The sequence below is a fragment of the Neomonachus schauinslandi genome, chromosome 11, assembly GCF_002201575.2.
Source record: "Neomonachus schauinslandi chromosome 11, ASM220157v2, whole genome shotgun sequence".
Lineage (NCBI taxonomy): Eukaryota > Metazoa > Chordata > Mammalia > Carnivora > Phocidae > Neomonachus > Neomonachus schauinslandi.
The window spans coordinates 106040634-106056934 of NC_058413.1; the positions used below are offsets into that span (position 1 = coordinate 106040634).

Sequence of the window (16301 nt, forward strand, 5' to 3'; positions counted from 1 at the left end):
GTAACTTGTACAAAGTCACAAAACCATGAAGTGGCAGAGCCAAGATGAGAAGCCAGGCAGTCTGGCCTCAGGATCTGTGTCCTTAACCATGTCGTTCCTGCTGGACTAGGTTGCTCCCTCTCCTCCAAATTTATGCTGCGCCCTCTGGCCTTTGCTCTTGCGCTAACCCTCAGTGCAATAAATTTCCTTTTCCTTTGTTTTTAACATAGAGCTCAGCTCTTATGTCCTTTATAATATATAAAGCTTTTTCTGGGTACATTAGCCTGAAATAATTTCTCCCTTAAACTCCTAGAGATTATATTGTCTTCTGCTACCTTGAGATGTCTCTTCTACCGAACTATTATTTAAATCTAAAAAATGTTTTTATCTTTTTATTTGATATTTTTTCAACTAGATCATAAATTTGAGTAAGGAGGAAAAAAAGATGTTCAGTAATGTTTAAAGAATTCATTAATCTTAACCTATGGATTGCCTATTCCTAAAAATCTGAGATTGGTGCCAAAAGCTGTTAAGTACTGCTTGGCCTTTGTCTAAGATTTAATTCTAGGCAAGTTAAGTAATTGACTTAAAAGAACCGTGATAGAGAACTACTTGGTCCTCAAAAGGGAACTTTATTTGCTAATAAGAGTTTCAAGATACTCATTGTTCTGAAATATCTTGACTTTGTTTAATACCATAGTTTTACTCATTTTCTGCTATCAGGGTAACAATCATATAAATCCAGGCAATGTTTGCTTGCTTTTTACTTCTAAAAAATTGCCTTTGGTGCAAGCTCTTTTAAAAGAGCCACTCTCCTTACATGTTTTATGAGACCAGCATTACCCTGACACCAAAACATGTCAAAGACATTACAGTAAGAGAAAATTACAGACCGATATCTCTCATAACAGAGGTGAAAAAACATCCTTAGCAAAATAGGAGAAAATCCAATTGTACGATATATAAAAAAGAACGTACATCATGACCAAGTAGAGTTTATCCCAGGACTGCAAGATTGGCTTAACATTTTGAAACCAAACCATGTAATTCATGACATAAAAAGAACAAAGGTGAAAAAAATAATCATCTTGATTGATACAAAAAATGTATTTGACAGAATTCCGCATCCGTTCATGATAAAAACTTGGCAAAAAAAGAAGGAAACTTCTTCAATCTGATAAAGGGCATCTGAGAAACCCACAGCTGACATCGTATTTAATGGTGAAATAGTGAATGCCTTTTCCTAAGATACTCAACAGGGCAGGGATGTCTGCTCTCACCACCACTCTTTAATATTACAGTGGGTGTTTTACATAGTATAACAAGTCAAGAAAAAGAAATAAAAATCATACGGATTTGAAAGGGAGAAGTAAAGCTCTTTATGATTGCGGATGTAGAAAATCCTAGGAAATCTACAAAACAAGTGCTGGAACTAAAAAATGAATATAGCAAGGTTGTAGCCTACGAGGTCAATATTCAAAAATTAGTTTTTAGAAAATGAAATTTTTTAAAATATACATACCACAGTGTCCTTCTTCATTCATCCACTGATGGACACTTAGGTTGTTTCCATGTCTTGGCTGTTGTAAATGATAGCTACAGTGACCATGAAATGCAGGTATCCCTTCAAGTTAGTGTTTTTATTTCCTCTGGATAAAGATCCAGTAGTGCAATTGCTGGATCACAGGGTAGTTCTGTTTTTAATTTTTGAGGAACCTCCATACTCTTTTCCATAGCGGCTGCACAAACGACATTTCCACCAGCAGGGCCCAGGGGTTTCCTTTTCTCTACATCCTTGCCAGCCTTGTGATTTTTTGTCTTTCTGATCATAGCCATTGCAGCAGGTATGAGGTGACACCTCATTGTGGTTTTGATTTCTGTTCCCCTGATGACTAGTGATATGGAGCACATTTTCATGTACCTATTGACCATCTGTATGTCTTCTTTGGAAAATTGTCTATTCAGATCCTCTGCCCATTTTTTTAATTAATTAATTAATTAATTTTTTATTCTTATGTTAATCCCCATACATTACATCATTAGTTTTAGATGAAGTGTTCCATGATTCATTGTTTGTGCATAACACCCAGTGCTCCATGCAGAATGTGCCCTCCTCAATACCCATCACCAGGCTAACCCATCCTCCCACCCCCCTCCCCTCTAGAACCCTGTTTGTTTTTCAGAGTCCATCGTCTCTCATGGTTCGTCTACCCCTCCGATTTCCCCCGCTTCATTCTTCCCCTCCCGCTACCTTCTTCTTCTTCTTCTTTTTTTTTCTTAACATATATTGCATTATTTGTTTCAGAGGTACAGATCTGAGATTCAACAGTCTCACACAATTCACAGTGCTCACCAGAGCACACACCCTCCCCAGTGTCCATCACCCAGTCACCCCATCCCTCCCACCCCACCCCCCACTCCAGCAACCCTCAGTTTGTTTCCTGAGATTAAGAATTCCTCATATCAGTGAGATCATATGATACATGTCTTTCTCTGATTGACTTATTTCGCTCAGCATAATACCGTCCAGTTCTATCCACGTCGTTGCAAATGGCAAGATCTCATTCCTTTTGATGGCTGCATAATATTCCATTGTATATATCTACCACATCTTCTTTATCCATTCATCTGTCGATGGACATCTTGGCTCTTTCCACAGTTTGGCTATTGTGGACATTGCTGCTATAAACATCGGGGTGCATGTACCCTTTCGGATCCCTACTTTTGTATCTTTGGGGTAAATACCCAGTAGTGCAATTGCTGGATCATATGGTAGCTCTATTTTCAACTTTTTGAGGAACCTCCATACAGTTTTCCAGAGTTCTCTGCCCATTTTTTAAATGGTTTATTTTTTGCTGTTGAGTTGTAGTTCTTTATATGTTTTAGGTATTAACCCCTTACCAGATATATAATATAAAATATTTTTTCTCATTCTGTAAGTGGCCATTTCATTTTGTTGATGGTTTCCTTCACTGTACAAAAGGTTTTCAGCTTGATGTAGTCCCACTTGTTTATTTTTGCTTTTGTTGCCTTTTGGGAATTCTAACAACAGACTGAAGAAAGAGTATAACAATGACAAAATGAAAAGTGAGAGCTGAAATACATTATATTTTTTCACTTTAGGATCAAATCCATTTTAATTATATGGTTGAACATTCTCTTTTTTAGATGTGTAGAAAAAACTTACCTGGCTCCTACTAAAGAGGAATCAACAACTTAAATATAAAATTATGCTTTTTAATAATTTGCTGAGATCTTTTAGGCTTAGCACATTCCCTCTGAATATAAAACCCACCTCTATAGGAGGTAGATTAGCGAGGGTATATCAAGCAGAAAACTTAGACTCAGAAGATTTAAATCCTTAGGAATAAATTTAACAAAAGGTATGCAACACATAATACACTGAAAATTATGAAACACTGCTGAGAGAAATTAAAGAAGACCGAAATGAATGAAGAGGTACAGATGCTCAGATCAGGGATAGGAAACTCAATATTGTTAAGATATCAATTGTCCGAAGTTGATCTAATGTTTCAGTGTAATTCCAATTAGAAATCTTAAGACTTTTTAATAAAAATTGATGAGCAGATTCTAAAATTTATAGGGAAATGTGAAGGATCTAGTAAAATCAAAAAGGTCTTGAAGCAGAAGAACAGTGTTGGAGGATTTATTCTACCTGGTTTTTAAAATTTACTAAAGCTACATAATCAAAAAAGTGTATGGGATGCCCAGGTGGCTCAGTCGGTTAAATGTCTGACTTGATCTTAGCTCAGGTCTTGATCTCAGGGTTGTGGGTTCAGGCTCCACGTTGGGCTCCACGCTGGATGTGGAGTCTACTTGAAAAAAAAAAAAAGAGGGAGAAAAGAATGTAGTGTTAGTGTATGGGTAGGTAGACCAGTGGGGCAGAATATATCCACATATATAAGGTCAGTTGATTTTTTTTTTTTTATTTGACAGAAGAGAGAGAGAGCACAAGCAGGGGGAGCAGCAGGCTGAGGGAGAAGCAGGCTCCCTGCTGAGCGGGGAGCCTGACGTGGGGCTCGATCCCAGGACCCTGGGATCATGACCCGAGCTGAAGGCAGACACTTAACTGACTGAGCCACCCAGGCACCCCAAGGTCAGTTGATTTTTGACAAAGACACCAATGCAATTCAGTGTGGAAAGGAAATTTATAAACAGCTGGTGCTGGAACAATCGAATGTCCATGTCTGCCTCACACCATTTACAAAGGGTAATATGAGGTAGATCATAGATTTTTTCAAAGATTTATTTATTTTGAGAGAGAGCGTGAACATGAGCAAGCTGGGGGAGGGGCAGAGGGCGAGGGAGAGGAAGAGCGAGAATCCCAAGCAGACTCTCCACTGAGTGTGGAGCCCGACTTGGGGCTTGATCTCACGACCCTGAGATCATGACCTAAGCCAAAATTAAGAGTTGGATGCTTAACCGACTAAGCCACCCAGGCGCCCCAAGGTAGACCATAGATTTAAATGTAAAAGTGAAACTTGTAAAACATCTAGAAGAAAATGCAAGAGAATATTTTTGCAACCTTGGGGTAGGCAAAGTTTTTTAAAGAAAGATTTTAGAACACACTATAAAAGAAAAAAAAGATTAACTGCATCAAAATTAAAAACTTACTCGTCAAAAAATATCATTAAAAAAAATGAAAAGGCATGCCACACATGGGGAGAAAATATCCAGAATACACATATCTCACAAAGGTTTGGGCTTAAGATTTGAACAGATCCTTCACCAAAAAAAGTATCAATGAATGGCTAATAAGCACACAAAAAAATATACAGCATCATTAGTAATCAGAGAAATGCAAATTAAAACCACAGTTTCAGGGGCGCCTGGGTAGCTCAGTTGGTAAAGCATCCAACTCTTGGTTTTGGCTCAGGTCATGATCTCATGGGTCCTGAGATAGGGCTGCAGGCTCACTGGGGAGTCGGCTTGAGGATTCTCTCCCTCTGCCCCTCCCTGCACTTGCGCGTGCACGCTCACTCTCTCTCAAATAAATAAAAAAATCTTAAAAAAAAAAAAAAAACACCACAATTTCATACCACTTGCCACTCACTAAAATGACTAAAATTAAAAACTCGGGTAATACCAAGTGTAAGAATGTCAGGCAGCCTGGAACTGTTCCATTATCTGTTGTTTTCTGATGTTGATGTCCTTGACCCTCAACTAGATTTCCCTTACTAAGAAAGATGTATTCAAAGCTACAGTGATAATTACGTATTTGTCTATTTCTCCTGTTATTTATGTTCACTTTTTGCTTTATGTATTTTGAGGCTGTGTTATTCGTTAGATGCATACAAATATACATGGTTTTTATATGTTCCTGTTGTATTGACACTGTTGTTAATTATGAAATGTCCCTTTTCAGGGCACCTGAGTGGCTCAGTTGGTTAGCCATCGGACTCTTGATCTTAGGGTCATGAGTTCAAGCCCCACGACGGGCTCCACACTGGGTGTGGAGCCTACATAAAAAAAATGAATAAGTAAAATAAAAAAAGAAATGTCCCTTTTCATCTCTAGTAATATTTATTCCTTTGAAGCCTACTTTGATTAGGATAGCTATACCACTTTTCTTTTGGTTTTGCTTGGAATATGTAAAATACTTGTCTTCTGTATATCTTTTTTTCTTTTTTTTTAAGATTTTATTTATTTATTTGAGAGAGAGAGACAGAGATAGTGACAGAGACAGCGAGAGAGAGCACAGCGGGGAGGAGAGGGAGAAGCAGGCTTCCCGCTGAGCAGGGAGCCCGATGCGGGGCTCGATCTCAGGACCCTGGGATCATGACCTGAGCCGAAGGCAGACGCTCAACTGACTGAGCCACTCAGGTGCCCCTGTGTCTTTTTTTCCTATCTTGATTTTCAGCCATTCTATGTCCTTATTTTAAGGTGGGTATCTCTTGTAATCAGCATATAATTGGACTTTATTTTTTTTTATTTTATTTTATTTACTTATTTATTTTAAAAAAGATTTTATTTATTTATTTGACAGAGAGAGAGAGAGACAGCGAGAGAGGGAACACAAGCAGGGGGAGTGGGAGAGGGAGAAGCAGGCTTCCCGCGGAGCAGGGAGCCCGATACGGGGCTCGATCCCAGGACCCCGGGATCATGACCTGAGCCGAAGGCAGACGCTTAACGACTGAGCCACCCAGGCGCCCCATGGACTTTATTTTTTTAACCCATTCTGACATTCTTTTTTCTTTAATTGGATGTTGTAGTCTTTTTACATTTGACGTAATTACTGATTGGATTTAAGTTTACTGTTTGTGTTTCCTCTTCACTCCATCTGTTCCTTGTTTTTTTTTTCCCTTTCTCAGAATTGTATTAATTAAATATTTGTGGGCGCCTGGCTGGCTCAGTCAGAGGAGCGTGCTGCTTTTGATCTTGGGGTTGTGAGTTCAAGCCCCGCATTGGGTGTAGAGATTACTTAAAATCTTAAAAAAAATTAAATATTTGTTATTATTCTATTTGTATTTTTGAATAACTTGTTAGTGTACATTCTTTTAATATGATTACCCTGAAGATAGCTTCTTAAAAAATAGAGACTTCTATTTCTAAATTGCTTAACAATTTGGGGAATCCAGTAGATATTTGGCATAAATTCTTCTAAATTTGCTTTGTTCCCTTGATATTTTTAAAAGGATATGAAAATTTTTTTGAATACAGTATTAAATAAATTATTTTGACTCTCGTTTTTAGAATCACACCCAGAAAATTTGATACTGTTCAAGCATCCAAGGGTCACAGAAGTGGGATTATCACCAGTGATGTTGGAGACTTAACTTTAAGCAAGAGGAGAATAAGGACATCATTTACATTTAGGAAAGTGAGGCGAACACCTTGTAATTGTAGTAAGTATATAATTTTGGTTCCACTGTAAAATGGAGTAAATCTAGTGTAAAAATCTTTTAAAGTCCCATCAGAACCAAGGAGAGCTTGGTCTTAACCCTAATGGCATTTCTCATACTCTGCGTAGTGTTGTACTTAATGGAGATTTTTCTTAACCGCCCCCATTGAGTTTGTATTCTTTGAAAGCAGGGACTGCATTTTATTCATCTTTATTTTCCCAAATATAGTACTTAGGCATAGTTGGATGCCAAATAAACATTTTCTTAAATTGAAGTCACAGTTAAGAGTGCTAAATAAAATTATAGCATGTTAAAATATCATTTGTACAAAAATAGGTTTTATTGGAAACAGCTTGTCAAGTTTCTAAATTACTTCTCATTAACCCAACGAGGAAGTTAGAGATGAACCAATTGCTGCATAGTAAGTAGATATCTCTAGGGGGATAAACAGTGGTTTGTGTTTTGGTCAGTTTGGAAATCTAGGAGGGAATAAGAGAAATGCCAAAAACTTGTCAAGAGGATGTTATTTTGAATTGTCTATACAAGTACATCATAACCTGTATTTCTTGGACTCATTGAATAAAAATCTCTTTCATTTTGTAAGTAGTATCTGTTATTAAACTTGAAATTGCTATATTTGATATCTTTTTTTTTCCTAAATCTGATATCTTGGTGTTAGTGAAGTTTAAAACAGACTTTTGTTTCTTTTGCTAAAAGTGTCACTGAGGCCTTGGAACATCAAATTTTTTTATCAATTAAAAAAAGTGTATTTTGTATTTGTTGAGTGTCTGACACTGTCTATAAGTTTTACAAGATAATGAAAAATACAGCACGACTCCTGTTCTTGAGGAACCTGAGGGTCTAGTTGGAGAGACAACCTAGTTTTCTTCTACAGAGGTTTCTTTGTTGCGGATGTTAATTGAATGTAAGGCATATTATAGAAGCTCTGAATGTTTATTCAGTTTACAGATGTTTTTCATGTTCAAGGCCATCTTTTTGGATACTTTTGGTCAAACTTTGTGAATTTTTAAGGAGAAGGGTTGCCTCTCTAGATTACTCAGCTGTTTATAATTTCTAAGAGGATAAAATGTTACCAGGACCGGTTGAGGGTCATTGTAGTGTATGCGGTAGTGTAATCCTGATGTGCGCAAGATACAAGGTAACCCGTCTGTTGTCACCTGCAGGTGTTAGAGCTGTCGGGCTTTCTTCAATGTCCGCATGAAATGTTTAGAGCTGTCCTTCACACAGTAGCAGAGACTAGCTGTCTCCCACCCCGGCACGCTCTGATGAGAGTTAGGGAGAATTCCCAAAGCCGTGAACGCTGCCGCCCACTTCTGAGCTGCCACATGATTTCTCATTATTGCCTCTCTCCTCGCTGTGGCTTCTCTGGAATACCGCTCCTTCCTCCTGTATTTCCTGCAGTAAAAAGATGCGTCTCCTAGACTTCGGCCGGAGATAAAGGGAAATTATAGCATAGCAGAGAACAGGCAAGGATTTAAAATGAGTGTTAGACATGATTGCAGGAAACAGGGAACAACTTCAGAATTCATTTAATTAGGATGTTAATTAGGATAACAGTGTATCCTCAACTTCCTTGGTCATCTCCTTGACTTGATGGTGTTCTCCTTAGGGTGTGCTGATTCTGTTGAAGGAGGCAATGCCTGTAGTCACTGAGATTATGGGCTCTCGAGTCCCCACTGGCTGGGTGCAAGTCCTGGCTCTGTGACTTACCATCTTTGTCACTTCAGGATCGTTACTTAGCATTCTGTGCTTCATGTCCTCATCTGTAAAATGGACGCAGTAGTACCATCTCAAGGTGTTATTGTGAGAATTGAGACCATCTGTATAAACTCCTTCAAATAGTGTTCATTAAATGCTTGTGATCATAACCAAATGACACTTTCTCTTAGGTCTTGTTGTTTTTCCAAGAGTGCTAGGGCCCCAGAACTCCTGTTTCCTTTGCTCACCAGGAGAAAAACCCTAACTCCTGTTAATTCAGCTAAATTTCTTCTGGTTAGGCCAGGCCCATCAAGATGCTTTCTGAAATAAAAGGACCTTAATCCCAGGATGAACTAGGCATCTACATTATCAGGCTTGCAGAATTGCAGTTCATGTCTTGTTGCAGATGGATTTTTCCCTTTTTTCATTTAGACCCCTCACACATGTAATTGGACTTGTTAGGTAAGAGCTATTTTTAAACTGATAAATCAGAGCCTGCTTATCTCTAGCCACCAAATTTGCATTGATTTGCTTGTTTTTTTAAGAAAACATACATTATGAATCACTTGGATAAAAATGAACGGTTTATATTGCCCTATTTTTCATTAGGTTACCCTTTGGTCTGTGACAGCCAGATGAAGGAGACCCTCCCATCATTTCCAGAGAGCGCTAGAGAAGCCTTACAGCTGGAGCGAGAATACGTCCATCGAGTCTATGAAGAGATTGCTGAGCACTTCAGCAGCACGAGACACACCCCGTGGCCGCGCGTCGTGGACTTCTTGAAAGCTTTGCCAAGTGGTTCATTAGTGGCTGATGTTGGCTGTGGAAACGGAAAGTATCTTGGCATCAATAAGGAGTTATATATGGCAAGTCATTGTTGCTTCTGGCTCTCTTTTGGCTTTATTTGTTAGGTTATTGTCACCTTCTGCCTTATGGTATAATGCTGTTTTTTAAAAGGTCATTATAAAAGTTATAACCAACAGATGGAAAATTAATGATCACTCCTATTCTTTTTTATTCCCCTGAGAATTTGTGGGCATGCATGCCATTATTTGTAGTGTATGTGTGTGGTTTTTTTCCCCCTTCCCGTTAGATTGTGCTTATTTTATCAGTAAAACTGTCTTATATTTATTAAACTCTTTACAGGTCAGAAAGGATGTCTAGAGAAGCCACTTTCTTTGCTTAGATCCTCCTAAGTATGAGAAAGTTAAAGCTGATATTTTCATGTGTCTCTTATAAATGAAGCAACCGAGACTCACAGACTGTATTACTTCCCTGATGTCATATAATTAGGGGACATAACTGAAACTTGAACCCATGCCTCTGATGCCAAATATAGTGTTCTTTCATTCACAGTAGGAAAAAATAAAAGTTACTATTTATTGGTGTCTTACTGTTGAGGAAACTAGGGCTGAAGTAGCTTAAACCAAGTGACCGAGGTTACAGCTTGAGGCCCAGGATCTGAACCCACTTCTTTATCGTGCCTAATTTGTTTCCAGTTGCTATGATTTCCTTTCCTGCGGTTCACTTTTTTTCCGGCCGTGCTGGGAAGGAGAACATTCTCCCTACACTGGTGCATTATTGTAAATACCCATATCAACGCTGCTCTTGGGAGGACTGAAACTTCCCTTTCTCAAGATTAGGGGCAGGAGGACTAGAGTAAGGAGGGAGGTGGGGACAACGGGAGCAGTCCACACTCACGGGCTCCTGGAGGACGTCACGTGGCGCGTCATCTGTATCTTTACCTCCTCCTTGATAGTACGCACCTGCCTGAGGAAAGTGAGTTACGCTGCAGGGTTCATGCATTAAGAGACAGATAAAAGCATAGCTTTTCATCAAGATAAGATATTAGTATCCATGTATTGTCATTATGTTTACAATTAAATTTTAGTTTATCAAGAATAAGGTCTAATGAGTTAGGTTTGTTCATGTGGAAGAAGTAGGTTTTGATGTGCCACTTAAAATCAAAGTGATATCTGCTGATATTTTAGTCTTAAGGTATTGGCCAAAACGTCTCTCCATGAGCTCTGCTCTTGCACCTTCCTGATGCTAACCCCCAGCTTTACGGAGTCAGGCAGCACTCGTGACAGCGAAGCGAGGTGGAGGTCAACCACACTGACGTAGTCCTACTGACTGCGTTATCCTGTTAAAATTGAGAAACATGATTTCCTGGTAAACTGAGCCCAAAGATCTGAATCTGTTCAAGACGGAATACATTTAGAAGAATGAGAAAATCACAAGTATAGTCACTTTCCACTATTTATATTCATTTTATGGTTGGCAGTTTGTGATTCGCAGTCTGACCTCCCGGGAAGGCTCAGTAGGTGTTGGTTCAATGCAGGAATGAAGACGCCTTGTCTGGCTGGAGTTAGGGTTGTCATTATACCAGAAATGGAGTCACGTATGATCGAAGGAAGCTGCCGAAGCTACAACCTGTATGTTTGAGTGTATTTTCGGCAGCTGTCTTTGAGCCTGAAAATAACGTGCATTTTTTGATATTCATGAGGGAATGTGACCTGGGACATTCATTCTAGGTATTTGCATGTAGGATTGTCTTAGAATTAAAAAACAAGTTTATATTATTATTACATGCTTCCTTAACAAAATGTATTTTTGAAATACTACCAGGATGAGAGGTTGTATCCAGCCTTTGTTCCGTGCAGTCACAGTAACATTAGTGGAGTGAAGTGTTTATACACATCAATTATTTGGTTCTCATCTCATCCCTGAGAAGTAGGCATTTTTATGACGAGGAAAACAGAAGTTAAGTGGCTTTCCTAGGTTGTCCAACTAGTTCAGCTCGGGACTTGAGTTGCTGTTTTCAATGTAGTCGACGGGCTTCGCCCTTTCCCCCACGCTCTGAACCCCTTATTGCCAGTCTCATCTCCCCATAGTGCTTGTTTCCTTAGTAGCTTAAAAAATGTGGTGTTTTTTTTGTTTTTTGTTTTTTTAAGATTTTATTTATTTATTCATGAGAGACAGAGAGAGAGAGGCAGAGGGAGAAGCAGGCTCCCAAGGAGCAGGGAGCTCGATGCGGGGCTCGATCCCAGGACCCTGAAATCATGACCTGAGCCAAAGGCAGACGCTTAACCATCTGAGCCACCCAGGAGCCCAAAAATGTGGTGTTTTTTAAGTAATAATAATACAGCTGCAATTCAGAAAATGGACAAAAGGAAAGGTGTTTGCCTGTAATCTTAACACCCTAAGAAAGCAGTTTCTCATGGGAGATGTCCTTCCCATGTTTTTCCTGTAATGTTTGTATCGTCCCGAATACACGTACACCTTGATGACTCATTCGTATCACTTCATATTTCTTTTTTTTTTTTTAAAGATTTTACTTATTTATTTGAGAGAGAGAGAATGAGAGACAGAGAGCACGAGAGGGAAGAGGGTCAGAGGGAGAAGCAGACCCCCCGCTGAGCAGGGAGCCCGATGCGGGACTCGATCCCGGGACTCCAGGATCATGACCCGAGCCGAAGGCAGTCGTTTAACCAACTGAGCCACCCAGGCCCCTCTCACTTCATATTTCTATGTTGATGGAAATATGTCAGTTCCTGGACTTAATAACACTCTTGATGGTTCCTTATGTTCAGTGTGGAGTTACTATAAATAACACAGTAACGAGCATCTCCCCTGAGAAACAGTCTGACAGGAAGGAAGAACGTGGGGTTTAGAGCGAGAAAAGCCCAGGTTTAAATCTCTGCTCCACCACTTAACTATTTTTTTTTATTTTATTTTTTATTTTATTTTTAAAGATTTTATTTATTTATTTGAGAGAGAGAGAATGAGAGAGAGAGAACACCTGAGAGGGGATAGGGTCAGAGGACAAAGCAGACTCCCTGCCGAGCAGGAAGCCCGATGCGGGACTCGATCCCGGGACTCCAGGATCATGACCTGAGCTGAAGGCAGTCGCTCAACCAACTGAGCCACCCAGGCGCCCCCACCACTTAACTATTTTAACTTGGGGCAGATGACTTACCTGTGGTGAGATAAGTCTTCCTCATTTGCAGTGTAGTTAACAGTAGCTAACTCAGGGTGTGTGTTCAGGGTTGAGGTCATTAATACAGAGAATCTGCGGTCATATCTGGTGGCTGCGCCAGTAAAAGGCAGGGTGTTTTTTTTTTTTTTAGCTCATTTAGCTTTTTTCATATTTTGGATAATTTTTTTTTAGGATGAATTTTTAGAAGAGCAATTATTGGGTCAAAAGTTATGCACATTTTTGGGGCTCCTGGGTGGCTTATTTGGTTGAGCATCTGACTCTTGATCTCAGGGTCATGAGTTCAGGCCCCGCATTAGACTCCTCGCTGGACATGGAGACTACTTTAAAAAAAAAAGTTGTGAACATTTTTATCCTTCTTAAAAAGTGGTGCACCAGATGGCTTTTGAAAACCAGTGGAGTCCATTTGCACTGTCCTAGTGCTTCGGAGAGCTGGTTTTATTGCTGCCATCCCCGTGGCGTATTTTGATTTTAAAATATTTTTGATGGGGCACCTGGGTGGCTCAGTCGTTAAGCATCTGCCTTCGGCTCAGGTCATGATCCCAGGGTCCTGGGATCGAGTCCCACATCGGGCTCCCTGCTCGGCGGAGAGCCTGCTTCTCTCTCTCCCACTCCCTGCTTGTGTTCCCTCTCTCGCTGTGTGTCTCTCTCTGTCAAATAAATAAAATCTTAAAAAATATATATATTTTCGATACTTCACTGGGAGAAAAATGAAACCTAGTTTTGTAGTTTGCACCTTTGACTACTAGGTCGAATGTTTTTCATTTTTTACCAGTCTTCCCAGAATTGCGTGTTTAATGTTTTGTTGAAGATTTTAAAAAATTATAAAGGAGTGTAAGTATACATTTCAAGCCCAACCAGTGTGTGTTTTCAGAATGTCACTGACTTCCGTCGGGCACACAGAATTACGTAGCCTTACGTGAGTCCTTTAATAAATGTGTTTATACATTGTATTTATAAATAAGCCACTTTCTGTCACACTGTTGACATTATGCATCGTGATTAGGGAGACTTTCAAATCCTGGGTACTGTCCTTGGTACAGAGACTTAAGGAAATTTAAGAATAGAAAGGGAAGAGAGAAAATTAGTGATGATTGGATGAGAGTGTATATAAGACTTGGGCAGAATCAGTGCAGGATGAAGGTCATGAGCCAGGCGCGAATCCTGTCTACCCTAGACCTGCTGCTCTGTGGGTCAGACCGCCCTCCGTACTGATGGGCAGCTGGAGGAAGGACATCTCCGGTTTGGTTTGGCTGCTCTTCTCCTTGTTCTGCCTTATCTGTGGTTTTCAGGTAATAACTTTCCTTCTTGGTTGAGCTCTCTCTCCTGGTATTTGTTTTGTAGTAAAGTTGGATTAGCAAGATTTGTAGCAGTCTGTCAGAATTGGACAGACTTGAGACTTCTGACTCCATGAACTGAATTTTATTGTAAAAAAAGGTGGCAAGCCCCTCAATGTAATATGCGTATTATTTGAGTGGTATTGTCAGCTTGGTATTGTGACTGCTGGCTCGGCGGCACAGAATACGGAGGAAAAGAAATAAAAGTAATAAGCCAGTTATGTATCCTATGTAGGTAAAGACAGCAGTCAGTTGGGAATTGTGCCACTGTGTTATTAACGGGCCCTTTGTACTTCCTTATCGTAAAATATATCAAAGGGACATTGCCATACCTCACCTCTAGCTCGGTGCCTTTTATTATACCTCAAAAATTAATGCAGCTCTAGGATAGAGAAAGAAGCTGTTTAATACCAATTAGAAATTGAGCAAATTCGTATTAAGTATGCCTAGCATAGCAGTAAGATTTAACTTAGTAAGACTTGTTTTGACATGAGGACTCCTATTCTTTATTCTCAGATAGACTGAGGCAACCCTAATAATCAGTGCTCACTGCATCTAAAATTCAAATGAGTAAATACAAGCTTGAGGTGGCGGCTTCGATCTGCTGAAATCTACTTTCACGTTTCTTTTTCCCTACTGTAGAGAGTGAGTTAGGAAGAACTATCTGGGGATGATTATTAATTAGTGATTTAACATTTCTTATGCCCCTCCCCCCTCCCAGTGCTCCCTCAGTTTACCTGTGCACATTGTCCTCCACACACACACATGCACACACACATGCACACGCATGTACTCTTAGGACTAAACAGCAGAACTGTGTACAAAAATAACAGAGCTTGAGAGGAGACAGGCAGTCCTGGCTCCCAAACACCTCCCGTAGAACTTAATAACACTCCCTGCCTGGGGAGACCAGGGCATGCTGCCGTTCCCTTCGGGTGGTTGGCTTACACTAAAAGGTTTAATTAAATAGCATTTTGCAAATGTTGAATTCCGCACTTTATTTTTGAGAGAGATATATATATATATGTGTGTGTAGGTTAGGTTATATTTAGCAGAACAAGACTCAGAAGCTTTAAAAAAATGAAATCGTTTTGGTTTTTTATAGTTTGGGGATTTTATTTTCTGACTGTACAGTAATATGTACTGAAAAGTAAGAAGCAGCAGGCAAAGCCCCCAGCCGTCCTCCTGCCCTCTGGGCCATCACAGTATAGTTTGTCGTGTTGAGTGACACCTGGAGCCCTCCACAAAAGACTAAATGTCTGTGTTTATGGGATAATGTCCATTTTTATATGTGTGATGTTATAAAAAGATGTAGATTCCGGTCGGTGATGTGTAGATGCCCGTTCGGACTTCCCACTTACCGCGTGTCGTCTTTAATCCTGTGTCCCCGCTGGTTTGGGTTCAGTGTGACGCCCGATGGACTGGGCGCCGGCCCGGCCTCCCGCCGTCCACAGTGAACGGAGCTCCGTCGAGTCACGCGTGGGCGCCAGTACCCCGTGGCTCTTCATTCTCGGGACGTTTGAACGAGCCTTTCCTCTGTTGCAGGTTGGTTGTGATCGCAGCCAGGCCCTCGTGGGCATCTGTCGAGAGCGGCGCTTGGAGGCGCTGGTCGGTGACGCGCTGGCCGTGCCCTTGCGCGGCGGCTCGTGGGACGCCTGCATCTCCGTTGCTGTGACCCACCATCTCGCCACGGCCGTGAGTGCCGCCCTCTCCGCAGGGACCGGGAGCTCGGAGCGGGGAGCGCCCGGGGCGGACGCGCGCGTGGCTTTCCCTCCCTCCCCGCCCCCCGCCCGGGCCCTGCCGATTGCCGGCGGTGACCAGGCGTGCGCGGCGCTGGCGCTCGCGGGGCCGCACGCTGCTTTCGGGGCCGCGCGGTTCTGCCCGGCCGGCCCGAGTGCGCCCCATCCCCGACCGGCTTCCCGAAGCCAGGCTCTCGGGTTTGAGCTGCCGCGGACCCCGGGGAGCTCGCCGGCCCTGGGCCGCCGCGCGCTCTCAGCCCTCCCTCGCCTCCCTGACCTTTGCGCATCTTCCTTCCCATCGCGCTTTTCTCCTTTTTTCCAAACTCGCTGGTAGGAGTCTGTCACTCATGCTTTTATTTCGTCTTAGATGGTCCTGATTTCAAAATAAGTCAATTTAATGTTCTGTGTTTTTCTTATAAGAAAAAACGGCTTATTTTTCCTGTGTGTCACTGGTCTGTCCCCTAACGTAGGCAGTGATTTTACAGGTCACCCTGTGCTGACAGCGCTCGGAGTCTCCTACACCTGACGACCTTGCGTGAATGCGAAACGAAGTCAAGTCCAAGAACCCTCTGTGCCTCTGTTTTATTAGCACAAATAAAAATGTCCTTTTCCCTGTGTTTTAAACTGTTTTCCCCCTTAATCACAGAACAAAATCCTCCCCCCCCCC

The 16301-nt window shown here is 41.2% G+C and overlaps 1 protein-coding gene across 1 annotated transcript in view; it reads left to right on the plus strand.

Moving 5' to 3' along the window:
* The window catches only part of ALKBH8 (alkB homolog 8, tRNA methyltransferase), a 58352-nt gene that overhangs the window by 40735 nt on the left and 1316 nt on the right, over positions 1 to 16301 (plus strand). Inside the window, exons 9-11 of the mRNA XM_044919462.1 lie at positions 6694 to 6845; positions 9171 to 9427; positions 15441 to 15590. Coding sequence (XP_044775397.1) covers positions 6694 to 6845; positions 9171 to 9427; positions 15441 to 15590 — 559 coding nt within the window. The remainder of the gene's footprint in view (positions 1 to 6693; positions 6846 to 9170; positions 9428 to 15440; positions 15591 to 16301) is intronic.